Here is a 17143-nt window from a genome sequence, read left to right as displayed (position 1 = left end):
TAATTAAAAAACAAAAAGGGCTTGGATTTTGTATGTCATGTTAAAATTTCATTTTTTGGCAATTCATTTTTATTGCATTCTATGAAAGTACATGTTAGAAATGGGATAATAATGTCAGGAACAGTCGGACACGGTGGCTCAAGCCTGTAATCCCAGCACTTTGGGAGGCCGAGGCAGGTGGATCACAAGGTCAAGAGATCGAGACCATCCTGGTCAACATGGTGAAACCCTATCTCTACTAAAAATACAAAAATTAGCTGGGCATGGTGGCACATGCCTGTAGCCCCAGGTATCTGGGAGGCTGAGACAGAATTGCTTGAACCCAGGAGGCAGAGGTTGCGGTGAGCCCAGATGGCGCCATTGCACTCCAGCCTGGGTAACAACAGTGAAACTCCGTCTCAAATAATAATAACATCATCAGGAAAAGTCCACACTGAGACAACGGATCACTCAGCAAGGCTAGTTTACTTCCCTCAGGAAGGGTGCAGCTCACCGGCAGTCCTGCCAGGAGAGCACACCCGAACAAAAGAGACAGGGACGTTTATCACTTTCATAATCAGACGGGATTGCTCTGCGGCTGTGTCCAGTTTCCATTGGCCAGAATGGGACCTCACATTCTATGCTTGACCAGATTGGTTAAAAACTTGGAAATTTCCTGAATAGATAAGGGGAAAAGAAGACAAGGAAGGAGAGGAAGCTAGTGAGAAGGTCAGGAGGGTTTCCAAATACGGAATGGCATGCACCAGGGTTTGCAGCTTGCTCAGTTCTGTTCAGACATTCCCCAGCAAGTCGACTTAGCTGATTTAGATAATATATATACAGAGGCATATGTTTATGCTAATAGTGGATAATGACCATAGAGCGAGACATTGTAACTCCTTATAATGTATTCTAAGATATAAACTTTCCCATGTCTCACAGTACTGGCCTTCAGTGGATTGAAAATTTAGCAAGACAGCAATGAGCCGTTCATCACAGACGGATTTTTGGTTTTATTCCTTGTGTGATGTGAAGCCATACGGAGATGGGTGAGGGTGGCATGGGGTGTTACCTTCAAGGCCTTTGATGAGGACTGGGGAACCGAGGGGTTTTCTGGGTCTCCTCCTTCTGCGAGACAGGAATTCTTTGAATCTGAAACTGCCTTTGCAAAATTATGACTGAGGCAGTGAAAGAAATCTTAATAGACTCCCTCTTGCCTCTAACCTCCAAGCTGTCCTTGTTTATTCCTGGATGTAGGCTGAACTAACTTTGGGGGAAATTTGGTTTAAAATTTATAGTTTAAACAAAGACTGTAACGCCCTTTCCCCAAAGCAGACCTCCTGCTTGCCTGGGGACTAGGCTGCCTTTGTAGGACTCACATTAGCCACAGGATTAGAGATTATGCTTCAGGAGTTATGCAGCTGGAGGCCACAAGATTCTGACCCTCCGTAAACTGCTCTTAAGATCAGAGCTTGAGATGTTTTCCAGACCCTGCACTAGATGGATCAGCTGGGACCACACAGATCAATAAACCGGCTCATCTGATCTTGTGGCCCCCACCTGGGAACTATCTCAGTGCCAGAAGACAGCTTCGACTCCCTATGATTCATCCCTGACCAATCAGCACTCCTGGCTCACTGGCTTCCCCCCACCCACCAAGTTATCCTCAAAAACTCTACTCCCAGGCGCGGTGGCTCACACCTGTAATCCCAGCACTTTGGGAAGCTGAGGTGGGTGGATCAAACTCCTGAGGTCAGGAGCTTGAGACCAGCCTGACCAACATAGTGAAACCCCATCTCTACTAAAAAGACAAAATTAGTCAGGCATGATGGCTCATGCCAGTACTCCCAGCTACTTGGGAGGCCAAGGCAGGAGAATCACTTGAACCAGGGAGGTGGAAGTTGGAGGGCGCAAAGATCGCAGCACTGCACTCCAGTCTGGGCAACAAGCACAAAACTCTGTCAAAAAAAAAAAAAAAAAAAAAACGAAACTCTGCTCCCTGAATGCTGGGGACTGATTTGAGTAATAATCTGAATTTTTCTTTCTCTGTTGTGATTCACCTGTCTTGATGAATAGTCCCTGTCTAGGCAGCGGGCAAGGTGAACCCCTTGGGTGGTTGCAAACTTACATGTGGAATTCTGCAACCAAGCGGATTCCAGACACAGCCTATGTGAGTGTACATGAGAATTCCCAGTTCCAGCAACATTCTCTGGGAAGTGGGGGTGCTGCGGCCTCAACGGGAGTCAAGCGTGGTGCGAGTGCTTTCGTCAGGTCTCCACATGCAAGCCCGGAGCCTGAAAGTCTGAAGTCCTGCTTGCCTCCATTGATCGTCTCCCATCCCTCCCATCATTCACCATTGTCCCTAATCTCCCAGTGGAGCTTCCCGGGACAAGCCCCTCTCCCACCCTGCCATTTTAGCTATAATGATAGTGTGACTACTCCTCACCCCCCCTCCCATCTTAACTACTCTTACCCCACCCGCCGTTGTAACTGACCCTATAGTCATATACACTCCTTGCCCCAACCACCCCCCACCCCGCCCCCCCGCTGTAACTGATCTTACTCTGTAACTTTCCACTGCCCACCCCAAACATGTAAAACCAACTCCTATCCCACTGCCCTTTGCTAACGCCCTTCTCGGCCTTAGCCCACCTGCACCCAGGTGAATAAACAGCCATGTTGCCCACACAAAGCCTGTTTGGCCGGGGCGGGGGGGGTCTCTTCATTCAAACCGTGTGTTTTTAACATTTGGTGCCAAAAACCTGGGACGGGGGATCTCCGGTGGGAGACCAAACCCCCGTCCCTGTTCTTGTGCTCCCTCCATGAAGAGATCTACCCACCGACCTGGGGTCCTCAGAGCAGCCCACAGACCACACCGCCGGCTATTCTTTTCTTTCCCATCCTTTCGTCTTTTCCTTTCCATTTCCTTCCCCTTTCAGTTTCATCCTTTTTCCACCACAAAGACAAGGAAAATCAGGTAGACCAAGTTCTTCCATGAGGTTCACGACCAGAAAAATCCTACATAGGTCACGGATCCAGGGACCCAGGTTTCCCCAAGGGTTGGACTGTCATGGAGACGTTCACCCTAGTCACTCACCCACCAGGCTCACGGCGGATACTGGTGGCAGGTCAACGTAGAGGACGCTCTCTTTGACCACTCACCAATGAAGAGATTCATCCCAGGCTCAACTAGGGACACCTGTTGAGCGGCTGGGTTGCATGCCTATTCTCCTTGTCTCTGCTGCCTTTCCAGAACCTTGGGCAATCGTCCATCCTCTGTCCCTCTCGCCTCTCTGCTGGCCTGTGTTCTAAAGAACCTCAAGCCTCTTCAACTGTCTCCTGACCTAAAACCCAAACATCCCTTCTTCTGTGACACTGCATGGCCACAATACAAGTTAAACAACGGCTCCAATTGGCCAAAAAAATAGCACTTTCAACCTCTGTATTTTACAAAATTGAGAAAATTTTTGTCGCAACACAGGTAAAGAAAGGGTCTGAAATTCCCTACGTTCAGTCATTTTTACACACCAATCCCTCCCTAATCTCTACTCCTCCTCTTCCCTTCCGTCTGCCCCTCCTCCCTCTGCCGGTAAACCAGAATCTTTCTTGTCCATCAACCCTTCCAACCATTCTCCTCCCCACCTGCCCAACCAGACCCTAATCCGGAAAACCCAATTCCAGCCCCCAGAGCCTTCCTCCTCTTCCTCTGCCCACAACCCACCTCCTCATGCCCCTCCTGTCACCTCCCCACCTCATATACGTGGCCCAGCTTACAGCTGAGTCCCGTGGCTACCTCCTCTACCCCTCCTCAACAATTCCCCCTTCCAGAGGTGGCTGGAGCCAAAGGCATAGTTACAGCACACATTCCTTTCCCTTTATCCAACCTTTCCAAACTGGCCTCCAGTTAGGCTCTTTTTCTTTTTTTTGTTTTTTGAGACGGAGTTTCGCTCTTGTTGCCCAGGCTGGAGTGCAATGGCGCAATCTCGGCTCACCGCAACCTCCGCCTCCTGGGTTCAGGCAGTTCTCCTGCCTCAGCCTCCTGAGTAGCTGGGATTACAGGCACGCACCACCATGCCCAGCTAATTTTTTGTATTTTCAGTAGAGACAGGGTTTCACCATGTTTACCAGGATGGTCTCGATCTCTCGACCTCGTGATCCACCCGCCTCGGCCTCCCAAAGTGCTGGGATTACAGGCGCACACCACCATGCCCAGCTAATGTTTTGTATTTAGTAGAGATGGGGTTTCACCATATTGACCAGGATGGTCTCGATCTCTCGACCTCGTGATCCACCCGCCTCGGCCTCCCAAAGTGCTGAGATTACAGGCATGAGCCACCGTGCCCGGCCAGGCTCCTTTTCATCAAATCCTCCAGTACGTAACCCAGTCCTATAATCTCGCCTGGAATAATACAGTGTCATCGTTACTTCCACTCTCACCCCTAAAAAACGCTTAATATGCATTTCATCACCCAATCAACCCCAATATCACAAAAAGATACAGAAATTAAAATCTGGTCCTCAAACCCCACAACAGGAATGAAGCAAGCTCATCTTCAAGGTGTTCAATATTAGGGAAAAATCTGCCTGGCGGCCGCGCACCTCAAAACTAAACATGCTGCCTCTTCCATAAGACAAAAACCAGCCACACCACCGACCGAGTCACAAACACTTCAAAGTGCCCAGACTGTGGCGCGTCCAGCCACCCCGCCAGGACCTTGCCTCAGGTGTCAGAAACCTGGCCATTGGGCCAAGAAACGCCCGCCGCCCGGGATTCCTCCCAAGCCCTGCCCCGTCTGTGCGGGGGGCCCCCACAGAAAGTTGACTGTGTGACTCACCTGGCTGCTCCCAGAGCTCCTGAAGCTCCAATCCTCAGTTTGGTGGCTAAAGACGAACGCTGCCCGAGCATCTCAGAAGCACCCTGGACCATCACGGACGCCAAACTTCGGGTAACTCTTATGTGGAGGATAAGTCCATCCCCTTCTTAATCACCTCGGAGGCCATGCACCCCACGCTGCCCTCTTTTCGCGGATCTGTCTCTTTGGCCTCCATAACTGTGGTGGGAATTGACGGCAAGGCCTCTGGGCCTCTCACAACTCCCCACGTCTGGTGTCAATCAGGCCAGCACTGCCTTCCACGTTCTTTCCTAATCATCCCCACGTGTCCGGTTCCCCTGTTAGGCGGGGATAACCTAGCGAAATTGTCTGCCTCCTTGACAATTCCTGGGCTACAGCCACGCCTCATTGCCACCCTCCTCCCCAAACTCTTACCTCCCTCAATAGCTCCCCTTATGTTCCCCAACCTTAACCCTAGGGTGTGAAACACCGCCTTCCCATCCGTTGCTACAAGTCACTCATCCCTCATCATCCCCTTAAAGCCTAACCACCCTTACCCTCCCAGCCCCGTACCCCATCCCACACAGGCTTTATCACCCTCTACGGCAACATGGCCTTTTAATTCACCCTCCTGCTTCTGCAGCATCTATACTCAAAGGGGTATCGTGTATCCCCTTCTGAAGCCCAAATTTCTTCCCCATCTGTTACACCAGCATACACGCGCTCTCCTGCCGACCGTATCCAGTTAATTTCCCAAACCCCAACCCGATCCACCAAACAGCTTCTCTCCTTCCTGGGTGTGGCTGCTGCTTTCACCTCGGGATACCAGGTGTTGCTATTCTAATAAGCCATTGTATAAACGCACTATCAATCCTAAATCCTTTCCTCACTCTTCCTTTGCCACATTTTTGAAATGGCCCTTTTCTGCAGCTGTAGAGAGTCTCTATTAACATAATAGGCTTTCCCCTTCCAGGCCCTCCCAGTCCCGAGGAGATTAGCCGAGGGTCTGGCACCTGTTAAAGACCTGAATGGGAAACACTTGCCATCTATTGTCTCTAAGGGCGGCCTCTGAGACTTCGTCTAGGTAATCAGAACCCTGAACTTCACAACCCTTAACCCAGACACTTCTTTCCATTGCTTCCAGGTTTTTGATAATAACTCTTTTCAACCAACCAGAAAACCTTCCTATCTACCTATGACCCGAAAGCCACCCTCCCCACAAGGTGTCCCCATTTCCAGACAGAACCAGTGTATACCTCACCAAACAACAAGTTTTGACTGGTCTCGTACGTCTCCCTGTAATGTATGGAACCAAGCTCTGGCCCGCTGCCTTGGGCACATGTTCTCCGGGCTTTTGAGAGTGTGCCTTGGGCACATGTTCTCCGGGCTTTTGAGAGTGTGCCTTGGGCACATGTTCTCCGGGCTTTTGAGAGTGTGCCTTGGGCACATGTTCTCCGGGCTTTTGAGAGTGTGCCTTGGGCACATGTTCTCCGGGCTTTTGAGAGTGTGCCTTGGGCCGTGATCACTCATAGTGGGCTCAGAATAAACCTCCTTAGATGTTTCACAGTTTGACTATTTCTGTCAACATTTACAGATACAACTAACCCCCTCCACTTTGAAGAGATATATGTATTTTGGATTTCTCTTGTGTGTTTTAGATTTTTCTGTAAATAGTGTGCTTTCATTTTTTTTTTTTTTTTTTGAGATAGGATCTCACTCTGTTGCCCAGGCTAGAGTGCAGCTCACTGCAGCCTTGACCTCCTTGGGTTCAAGTGGCCATCCTACCTCAGCCTCCCAAGTAGCTGGGACCACAGGCACACCACGCCTGGCTAAGTTTTTGTATTTTTCATAGAGATGGGGCTTCACCATGTTGTCCAGGCTGGTCTCAAACTCATGGACTCAAGCAGTCTGCCCATTTTGGCCTCCCAAACTGCTGGGATTACAAGCACGAGCCAAGATGCCTGGCCAGGGTCTTATTTTGTAATTCAGCAGTATGTTCTGAAGTTTATCCGTGTTGGTACATGTGGCCTGGTTCATCTGTTTTGAGCGCGGTGTAGTATTCCACTGTGTGAATAAACAAAAGCTTATCCATGCCCTTCTGAAGGAACTATTTGTCGTTCCTGGTTTTCTATAGCATGCAATGCAAACGTGAGCATTCTGCACATTTCCTTGTACACGTGTACTAGAATTTGTCTAAGGCAGATGGACACAATGGCGGGGCTGAACTATTACTTATCGTATCTAGGATCTTGAACTTCGACTCTTGACCTTATCTGTGTCTTTTAGCAACAACAACAAAAATGTAGACAGGGATGAAAGTGCCAGATGTGGCCTGGCTGGATAGCTCACACTTGTAATCCCAGAACTTTGAGAGGCCAAGGCGGGTGGATCACCTGAGGTCAGGAGTTCAAGACCGGCCTGACCAACATGGTGAAACCCCGCCCCTAAAAAAACGCAAAAATTAGTCGGGCATGGCGGAAGGCGCCTGTAGTCCCAGCTACTCTGGAGGCTGAGGCAGAAGAATCACTTGAACCCAGGAGGTGAAGGTTGCAGTGAGCTGAGATTGTGCCACTGCACTCCAGCCTGGGTGACAGAGTGAGACTCCGTCTCAAAAAAAAAAAAAAAAAAAAAAAAATGCCAGGCAGAATCACATTTTTTGTCTGTTGCATAAATATTTGGAGGCCGTTCCTGGAAGATGAACTGTTTTTGCCAGTGGGTCCTCCCAACAGCAGGCTGCTGAGGGATGGCACTGGAGAGTCCCAGGGTCCCCAGGGATTTGCTCACTGCCTCAGGAGTCCATGCTGTGCATCCCTGTTGGTCTAAGACCAAAGGAAGAGCTTCAGAGCTGGGAAGAGCTGACCAGCCAAGGACAAAGGATCAGATCGGCCTTGTACATAGAAGGCCAGGAGAGATGACCCTGGAAGACTTGTGCATGCTGTGGTTTGTGTTCGTGTTTCCCACAGGGCAGCTGGTGTGTCGCAGCACATATGGGGCAGAGGGGTGCTGCTTTCGGTCAGGAAACCGGGTACCAGCACCGAGCTACTGAGTCCGTGGAGGGCCAAGAATGCAAGAAGACAGGATGAAAACAGTCCACAGTGTGCCTGTGAGGTTTCACGGCTGCTTCCTAGCACTTCCTTCAAGAATGCCTTCCTTAAAGCTATAGCTATTGTCTTTCATTCTGCCATCATAATTTTACTTTTTTTTCAAGACGAGGTTTCACCATGTTGGTCAGGCTGGTCTTGAACTCCCAACCTCAGGTGATCCGCCCGTCTTGGCCTCCAAAGTGCTTGGATTACAGGCGTGAGCCACCACACCCGGCCTGTTTTGTTCTTTTTTTGTTTTTTTTTTCAGATGGAGTTTCTCTCTTGTTGCCCAGGCTGGAGTGCAGTGGCACAATCTCAGCTCACTGCAACCTCTGCCGCCCAGGTTCAAGTGATTCTCCTGCCTCAGCCTACCCAGTAGCTGGGATTACAGGCAAGTGCCACCATACCCAGCTAATTTTGTATTTCTGGTAGAGATGGTGTTTCTCTATGTTGATCAGGCTGGTCTTGAACTCTTGACCCCAGGTGATCCACCTGCCTCTGCCTCCCAAAGTGCTTGGATTACAGGCATGAGCCACTGTGCCCATAATTTTACTTCTCAAGTGAGGGCTTTTATAAATAGGTCTTAGGGCAAACTGTGCCATCAAGACTCTCAATGCTTACAAGTTTTTGTAGGAGTTTGACATGCACCAAACTCTTACAGGGCAGGGGTCCAGATCCCAAGAGAGGGTGCTTAGATCTCGTGCAAGAAAGAATTCAGGGCGAGTTTGCAGTGCAAAGTAAAAGCAAGGTTATTAAGAGAGTGGAGTGGTGAAGGCACAGCTGCTTTATAGGCAGAGTAGGGCACGCCCGAAGCAAGAGGAGGCGCTCACCCACCCGAGGTGCGATCCTCATACATATGGGGAAATGTGCTAGGCTACAGGGGTTTGTGTAAAGGATTAATTTTCTTAATTACTATATTTTGCCAGAATCAATATTATGACCCTTAAAGCAAACTTAGAAATGCCTTTGTTTTCCAGACATTGGGACTTCTGGGCACTCCCAAGTCTGGGTCTGTTTAGTAAACATGATTCATTTGTTCCCTTCACCGTAATGTCCAGAGGTGAGGAAGGCCTGACTGTCTGAGGATGCAGCCCAGCAAGCCCCAGCCTCATTTTCCAGCCCCCGCTCAGAATGGAGTCGCTCTGGTTCCAAAGCCTCTGACACCACCACAGCATGGGATCACCTCAGGTGGCGGGGTCGTCTTTGTCCTTGGGCTTGAAGTAATGCACGGTGTGAGGTCCTGCAGGAATGGTTGTGAGTGTGTGGGTGTAAAGGAGGTGCTGTTTTTCAATCTGGACCAAAATCGGAGCCTCCCCTTTTGCTGAACTCCCTGCTCCCAGATCCTACCCACTGCAAGTTCAGGGCACCACACATACAGCAGTACGCTGGGCACAGGTGAATAGGTGACATCAAATTCAAGAACAACAGAAACCCTGTTCCTTTTCAGAGCTTATCAGCAAGAACAGTGTGGGCCAGCTTTGCTGGGGAGGAGGTCACGTGGAGTCATCACTGCTTGGCGAATGACAAGTCTCTTGTTCCTGCCAAAAGCAGCAGTGCATTCGCGAATGTTCACTCACACAAGACCTCTGGTGTGTGCCGTCTCTAAAAATAATGCTGGAATACTATGCAGCCATAAAAAAGGATGAGTTCGTGTCCTTCATAGGGACATGGATGAATCCGGAAACCATCATTCTCAGCAAACTGACACAAGAACAGAAAAGCAAACACCACATGGTATCATGCATAGGCTGATGTTGAACAAATAGAACATGTGGACACAGGGAGGGGAGCATCACACTGCCGTCAGTTGGAGGGGACTAGGGGAGGGACAGTGGGAGATGGAAAGGGTGGGGAGGGATAGCGTGGGGAAAATTCCAGATATAGGTGATGGGGGGATGAAGGCAGCAAACCACCCTGCCACGTATGTACCTATGCAACAACCCTGCATAATCTGCAAGTGTACCCCGGAACCTAAAGAACAATTAAAAATGCTGATGGGGCCGGGCGCGGTGGCTCACGCCTGTAATCCCAGCACTTTGGGAGGCCAAGGCGGGTGGATCACGAGGTCAAGAGATCGAGACCATCCTGGTCAACATGGTGAAACCCCGTCTCTACTAAAATACAAAAAATTAGCTGGGCATGGTGGCACGTGCCTGTAATCCCAGCTACTCAGGAGGTTGAGGCAGGAGAATTGCCTAAACCCAGGAGGCGGAGGTTGCGGTGAGCCGAGATCGCGCCATTGCACTCCAGCCTGGGTAACTAGAGCGAAAGTCTGCCTCAAAAAAAAAAAAAATGCTGACTCACACATGCGCACAAAAGCAGATATATGTGCCTACCCCCCGACTGAGCCCCATGGATGCATCTTTCCTACTTTGCAATAAAGGCAAGTTTTAACTCTTTATTTTTGTTTTTGATTTTTGTGGGTTTTTTTTGAGATGGAGTCTCACTCTGTTGCCCAGGCTGGAGTGTAGTGGCATGGTCTTGGTTCACTGCAACCTCTGCCTCCCAGGTTCAAGCTCCTGCCTCAGCCTTCTGAGTAGCTGGGATTACAGGCGTGCACCACTATGCCCAGCTAATTTTTGTATTTTTGGTAGAGGCAGGGTTTCACCATGTTGGTCAGGCTGGTCTCAAACTCTTGACCTCGTAATCCGCCCACCTGGGCCTCCCAAAGTGCTGGGATTACAGGCGTGAGCCACGGCACCTGGCCTATTGTTATTTTTTAAAGAGGCTTTTATTTTTTCCATTTGCATTTTCAGGTTCATGGGATGTCAGAGACTTGCAAACACCTGGTTTGACATCTGCCTGTGCCCCATTTTATGCATGGGGAGACGGCAGCCTGGTGAGCTGAGTGTGGATGGGAAGCAGTTCCTGTCTGGGGCTCTGTTTTCAGCCCAGATAAATAACCTCTCTGAGTGTGGTCACCTGGCTCACACTGCTTTAGCGGTCTGTCCCAGCTCTGAAGCACTGGTGGGTGTGTCGCAGGTGCTCAGTAAGTGCCAGCTGGGGGGCTGCACACTCCCTGGCCCACCCAAGCCCCATACCCCTACCCGTACCCGCTGCTGCCTCCCCAACCCCCCTGCCCTTCTGTGTACCATGGACAGTGCCCTGAAGGAAGCAGAGATCTCCACTGAGCCCTCAGGGCTTGCAAGGTGTGTCCAGAGACCTCCAGTGTGGTCCAGGTGGGCCCCCCACTCCATGCTAGGGGCAGTCAGGGAGTTAGGGTGAGCCTGTGGCCTGCCCAGTCCCTCAGGGCTGAAATTGTCCTTTAAGGCAGCCCTGGGTGCCTTGGGCCACAGTTCCCAGGCTGGTTTAGAGTCACCTAAAAGAAGCACACCTAAGATTCAAATCAGCATGTGCCGAGCGAAGTCCTGTCTGGGGTTCCTGGGAGAGGCGGTTTTCTGCAGCTGGCAGAGTCCTGGGAACCTTTTGCCCTCCCAGGTTCTCACTTAGGGCCCCTCTGGCTCTGGCCCTCCCTCCTGTTGGATGCTGCTGTCACCTTTCCTCTGCGGGACCCCGTTCCCTGAGGGTGAGACCCATGCCTGAGTCATCCCTGTCTCCCCTGGAGCCCACACAAGCATCTGATGCAGAACAATGGGTGATCTTGAGTTCAGCAGAGAGAGCTAAGGGGCACCACCCTCTCAGGGAAAGCAAGAGATGCGCAATGGCTGACTCCAGATACTGACAAGAACTGTGCTGCCCAGACGCCTCCCAGGGGTGCCACGACCACTCAAAGGTGGGAGCAACCAAGACCATACAGTGGCAGGAAACGTAGGGCCACCTTCTGAGAAGAGGCCCTGACATCAGAGCTCTGAACACCCCATGCCCCATGCCCACCCAGCACAATTTGGGAGGACAGGGTCCGCTGGCCCAGCACTCTGAGATGACAGAGTTGGAGACCAGCGTCCCTCTGCCCTTCTGCCCAGCTGCCCGCAGACCGCCAGCAAAGCTCACTCACCTTCTGGGACCCCGATGTGGAGCTCTTGAGCGAGCCCCTTTTGAAGGAGCTCATCTCTCGGAGCCCATGAGCTGCCTGCTACCTTGCTCTGGTGGCCAGGAGAGTGGCACGGGGCTGCCCTCTCTGGGTGGACAGGAGCGAAGCCACACCCTCCAAGCAGCCCCACCGCACTGGGCAAGGGGACCCAGATCCTGGGGCGAGGCTGGCCGCAGGCTGGGTCGGCCCAGGAGGAACATGTGTTGGCTTTTGGTGGCCCCTCCTGCCTCACCCCTGCCACCACCCCCAACATCTGTAATCAGGCTTAATCCCTCCATCCCTAAAAGGTTTAGCGGGAAGAGATTTAGCAAATGGCGATTGAAAGTAAATCTACTTTGAGAAAGTGGTGGCTGCAAAGGGCGGCGGCTGCACATGGGAAGGATTTGGGCATCCAGAAAGGCACGTTTCCAGGTCACACAGCCCCCGCTGCTGCCATCTGAGGCCCCTTGGAGGATGGTGTCCAGATCCCAGAGGCCCGGAGCCCACCTGGCTGACCGCCTGAGTCTCAGAGCAGAATTCGCATCCAGGCCCGGGCGGTGGGTCTCAGCTCTCTTCTAGCTGCCAGAGTCCATTTTCTCCAGGTTATTCCAGCAGTGACACAGCGAACCTTCTTCTGAAGAGCCTGTGGCCAGTGGCCTGCCTGTTTCATGTGTGGGGCTGTCTGTGTCATTTCCAATTTCAGGGGTGCCTGTCTTGCCCTTCTTAAAGGAAGGTGGGGTCATGGGTCTTTGCAGCCCCAGCCTGGCCTGAAGCGTGCCTCATTGCTGCCAACCCTCCTGTCTCCAACAGGCACATGTGTGCCACCTCCCATGTGCGAGGGCACAGACTGGAGCTCAGAGAAGACGGGCCATGTATTCCTGTCTTCATAGACAGATTTTGTTTAAGGACCGACAAGCTGAAAATAAAATAATAGAAAGCTGTGGAACCCTCATAGCGGTGGGGCCAGCACCCACCACCTCCTCTGGGAGGCCTGTTGGCTGAGGAAGGCTGGAAGGTGGAGCCACAACCTCTCCCTCTTGCAGGTCTGGCTTATGACCAACACATCTCTTATGGGGTGGGGCTGGCCTTCTCTTTCCTCCTCTCTCAGAACCCCTGAAATGAATTCAACTGATATATATTGAGTTTGTACTGTGCAGGGCGCGGTGGCTCACGCCTGTAATCCCAGCACTTTGGGAGGCCAAGGAGGGTGGATCACGAGGTCAAGAGATCGAGACCATCCTGGTCAACATGGTGAAACCCCATCTCTACTAAAAATACAAAAATGCAAAAAAAAAAAAAAATTAGCTGGGCATGGTGGCACATGCCTGTAATCCCAGCTACTCAGAAGGCTGAGGCAGGAGAATGGCCTGAACCCAGGAGGCAGAGGTTGCAGTGAGCCGAGATCGTGCCATTGCACTCCAGCCTGGGCAACAAGAGGAAAACTCCGTCTCAAAAAAAAAAAAAAAAAAAAAAAAAAAAGAGTTTGTACTGTGGGCCACATATTGAATACATCAGGTACTGGGACACATTGGGGAACAGCAGATGAGAGTCCCTGCCCTCCTGCAGCTGACCTTACCATGGGGAGTAAGATGCTAAAGCAATAAACCATAGAGTATGCCAGAGGGTGTAAGAGCCAGGCAGGGAAAGACAACAGAGAGAAAGGTCAGGCTGAGGAGGTGGCAATTCTAAAGAGAAAAGGTCTCTGAGAAGACGGCTTTTGAACAAAGATTGAGGGCAGGTGGATGGTGAAGGAACCCACTGGGCAGGGATGTGGGAGGATGTCCAGACAGTGACAACAGACAAACGTCTTGACTCAGGCTTGGCTGACCTTTTCCAGGAAGAGCAAAAAGGCACAGATGGCTGGGAGAGGGGATGCAGGTAGAGGGGATGCAGGGAAAGAGCACGCAGGGAGAGAAGATTCAGGGAGAGGGGATGCAGGGAGAGGAGATGCAGGGAGAGGAAATGCAGGGAGAGAGCACGAGAAAGAGAGCATGCAGGGAGAGGGATGCAGGGAGAGGGGATGCAGGGAGAGAGCACGCAGGGATAGGGGATGCAGGGAGAGAGGATGCAGAGAGAGAGCTTGCAGGGAGAGGAGATGCTGGGAGAGGGGATGCAGGGAGAGAGAACGCAGGGAGAGGGGAATCAGAAAGAGAGAATTCAGAAAGAGAGCATACAAGGAGAGGAGATGCTGGGACAGGAAATGCAGGGAGAAAGGATTCAGGGAGAGATGATGCAGGGAGAGAGCATGCAGAAAGAAAAGATGCAGGGAGAGGGATGCAGGGAGAGGGGATGCTGGGAGAGGGGATGCAGGGAAAGGAGATGCAGAAAGAGAAATGCAGGGAGAGGGGATGCAGGGAGAGAGTACGCAGGGAGAGGGGAATCAGGGAGAGAGGAAACAAAAAAAGCATGCAGAGAGAGGGGATGCAGATAGAGAGAATGCAGGGAGAGGGGATGCAAAAAAAGAGCATGCAGGGAGAGGGGATGCAGGGAGAGGGATGAAGGGAGAGGGGATACTGGGAGAGGGGATGCTGAAAGAGGGGATGCAGGGAGAGGGGATGCAGGCAAAGAGGATGCAGGGAGAGAGCAGGCAGGGAGAAAGGATGCAGGGAGAGAGGATGCAGGGAAAGAGCATGCAGGGAGAGAAATGCAGGGAGAGGGATGCAGAAAGAAAAGATGCTTGGAGAGGGGATGGAGGGAGAGAAGATGCAGAAAGCGGGGATGCAGGGAGAGGGAATGCAGGAAGAGAGCATGCAGGGAAAGGAGATGCACGGAGAGAGGATGCAGGAAGAAAGCATGCAGGGAGAGGAGATGCTGGGAGAGGGAATGCAGAAAGGGGATTTAGGAAGAGAGGATGCAGGGAGAGGAAATGCAGAAAGAGGGATGCAGGGAGAGGGGATGCTGGGAGAGGGGATTCTGGGAGAGGGGATGCAGGGAGAGGGGATGCAGGGAGAGGGGATGCGGAGAGAGAGCATGCAGGGAGAGGGGATTCAAGGAGAGAGGATGCAGAAAGAGAACATGCAGGGAGAGGGGATGCAGGAAGAGAGAATGCAGGAAGAGGGGATGCAGGGAGAGGGGATGCAGGGAGAGAGCACGCAGGGAGAGGGAATGCAGGGAGAGAGCACGCAGGGAGAGGGAATGCAGGGAGAGAGCACGCAGAACGAGAAAATTCAGGGAGAGAGAATGTAGAAAGAGAGAATGCTGGGAGAGAGCATGAAGGGAGAGGGGATGCAGGGAGAGAGGATGCAGGGAGAGAGGATGCAGGGAGAGAGCATACAGGAAAAGGAGATGCAAAGAGAGGAATGCAGGGAGAGGGGATGCTAAGACAGGGGATGCAGGGAGAGAGCAGGCAGAAAGAGGGGATTCGAAGAAAGAGGATGCAGGGAGAAAGCATGCAGAGAGACAGGATGCAGGGAGAGAAAATGCAGGAAGAGAGCATGCAGGAAGAGGAGATGCAGGGAGAGAGATGCAGAAAGGGGATGCTGGGAAAGGGGATGCTGAAAGAGGGGATGCAGGGAGAGAGCATGCAGAGAGAGGAGATGCAGAGAGAGGAGATGCAGGGAGAGGGATGCAGGGAGAAAGGATGCTGGGAGAGGGGATGCAGGGAGAGGGGAGGCAGGGAGAGGGGAGGCAGGGAGAGGGGAGGCAGGGAGAGGGGAGGCAGGGAGAGGGGAGGCAGGGAGAGAGCAAGCAGGGAGAGGGGATTCAGGGAGAGAGGATGCAGGGACAGAGCATGCAGGGAGAGGGGATGCAGAAAGAAAGGATGCTTGGAGACGTGATGCAGAAAGAGAGCATACAGAGAGAAAGAATGCAGCGAGAGGGATGAAGGGAGAGGGGATGCTGGGAGAGAAGATGCATGGAGAGGAAATGCAGGGAAAGAGGATGCAGGGAGAGACCAGGCAGGGAGAGGGGATGCAGAAAGAGAGGATGCAGGGAGAGAGCATGCAGGAAGACGGGATGCAGGAAGAGGAATGCAGAAAGAGAAGATGCTGGGAGAGGGGATACAAGGAGAGAGCACGCAGAGAGAGGGGATTCAGGGAGAGAGAATGAAGGGAGAGAGCATGCAGGGAGAGGGGATGCAGAAAGAGAGGATGAAGGGAGAGAGCATACAGGGAGAGGAGATGCTGAAAGAGGGGATGCAGGGAGAGGGGATGCTGGGAGAGGGGATTCAGGGAGAAAACATGCAGGAAGAAAGCATGCAGAAAGAGGGATGCAGGGAGAGGGAATGCTGGGAGAGGGGATGCAGAAAGAGGGGATGCAGGGAGAGGGGATGCAGAAAGAGAGCATGCAGAAAGAGGAGATGCAGAAAGAGGGATGCAGGGAGAGGGGTTGCTGGGAGAGGGGATGCAGAAAGAGGGGATGCAGGGAGAGGGGATGCAGGAAGAGAGGAAGCAGGGGAGAGCATGCAGGGAGAGGGAATGCAGGGAGAGAGGATGCAGGGAGAGGGGATGTACGGAGAGAGCATGCAGGAAGAGGGGATGCAGAAAGAGGGATGAAGGGAGAGGGGATGCTAGAAGAGGGGATGCTGGGAGAGGGGATGTAGGGAAAAAGGATGCAGTAAGAGAACAGTCAGGGAGAGAAGACGCAGGAAGAGAGGAAGCAGAAACAGAGCATGCAGGGAGAGGGGAGGCAAGGAGAGGAATGCAGGGACAGGGATGCAGAAAGAGGGGATGCTGGGAGAGGGGATGCAGAGAAAGGGGATGCAGAGAGAGAGCACGCAGAAAGAGAAAATTCAGGGAGAAAAAATGCAGGAAAAGAGCATGCAGGGAGAGGGGATGCAGGGAGAGGGATGCAGGGAGAGGGGATGCAGAAAGAGGGGATGCAGGGAGAGGGGATGCAGGAAGAGAGGAAGCAGGGGAGAGCATGAAGGGAGAGGGAATGCAGGGAGAGAGGATGCAGGGAGAGGGGATGTAGGGAGAGAGCATGCAGGAAGAGGGGATGCTGAAAAAGGGATGAAGGGAGAGGGGATGCTAGAAGAGGGGATGCTGGGAGAGGGGATGCAGAAAGAGGGGATGCAGGGAAAAAGGATGCAGTAAGAGAGCAGTCAGGGAGAGAAGATACAGGAAGAGAGGAAGCAGAAACAGAGCGTGCAGGGAGAGGGGAGGCAAGGAGAGGAATGCAGGGACAGGGATGCAGAAAGAGGGGATGCTGGGAGAGGGGATGCAGAGAAAGGGGATGCAGAGAGAGAGCACGCAGAAAGAGAAAATTCAGGGAGAAAAAATGCAGGGAAAGAGCATGCAGGGAGAGGGGATGCAGGGAGAGGGATGCAGGGAGAGGGGATG

At 52.2% G+C, this 17143-nt stretch overlaps 1 protein-coding gene across 4 annotated transcripts in view; it reads right to left on the bottom strand.

Moving 5' to 3' along the window:
* Positions 1-12064, bottom strand: part of TRPM1 (transient receptor potential cation channel subfamily M member 1) — a 166453-nt gene extending 154389 nt beyond the window's left edge. For all 4 annotated transcript variants that reach the window (XM_035303616.3, XM_035303617.3, XM_035303618.3 and 1 more), the window contains exon 1: positions 11850-12064. In XM_035303616.3, the coding sequence (XP_035159507.2) occupies positions 11850-11903 (54 nt within the window). In that variant the 5' untranslated portion in view covers positions 11904-12064. The remainder of the gene's footprint in view (positions 1-11849) is intronic.
* Positions 12065-17143: the final 5079 nt, after the last annotated feature.

Source organism: Callithrix jacchus, chromosome 6, assembly GCF_049354715.1.
Source record: "Callithrix jacchus isolate 240 chromosome 6, calJac240_pri, whole genome shotgun sequence".
Classification (NCBI taxonomy): Eukaryota; Metazoa; Chordata; class Mammalia; order Primates; family Cebidae; genus Callithrix; species Callithrix jacchus.
Note: the sequence above shows the minus strand (reverse complement) of the source record. Positions and strands in the feature narration are given on the sequence as shown.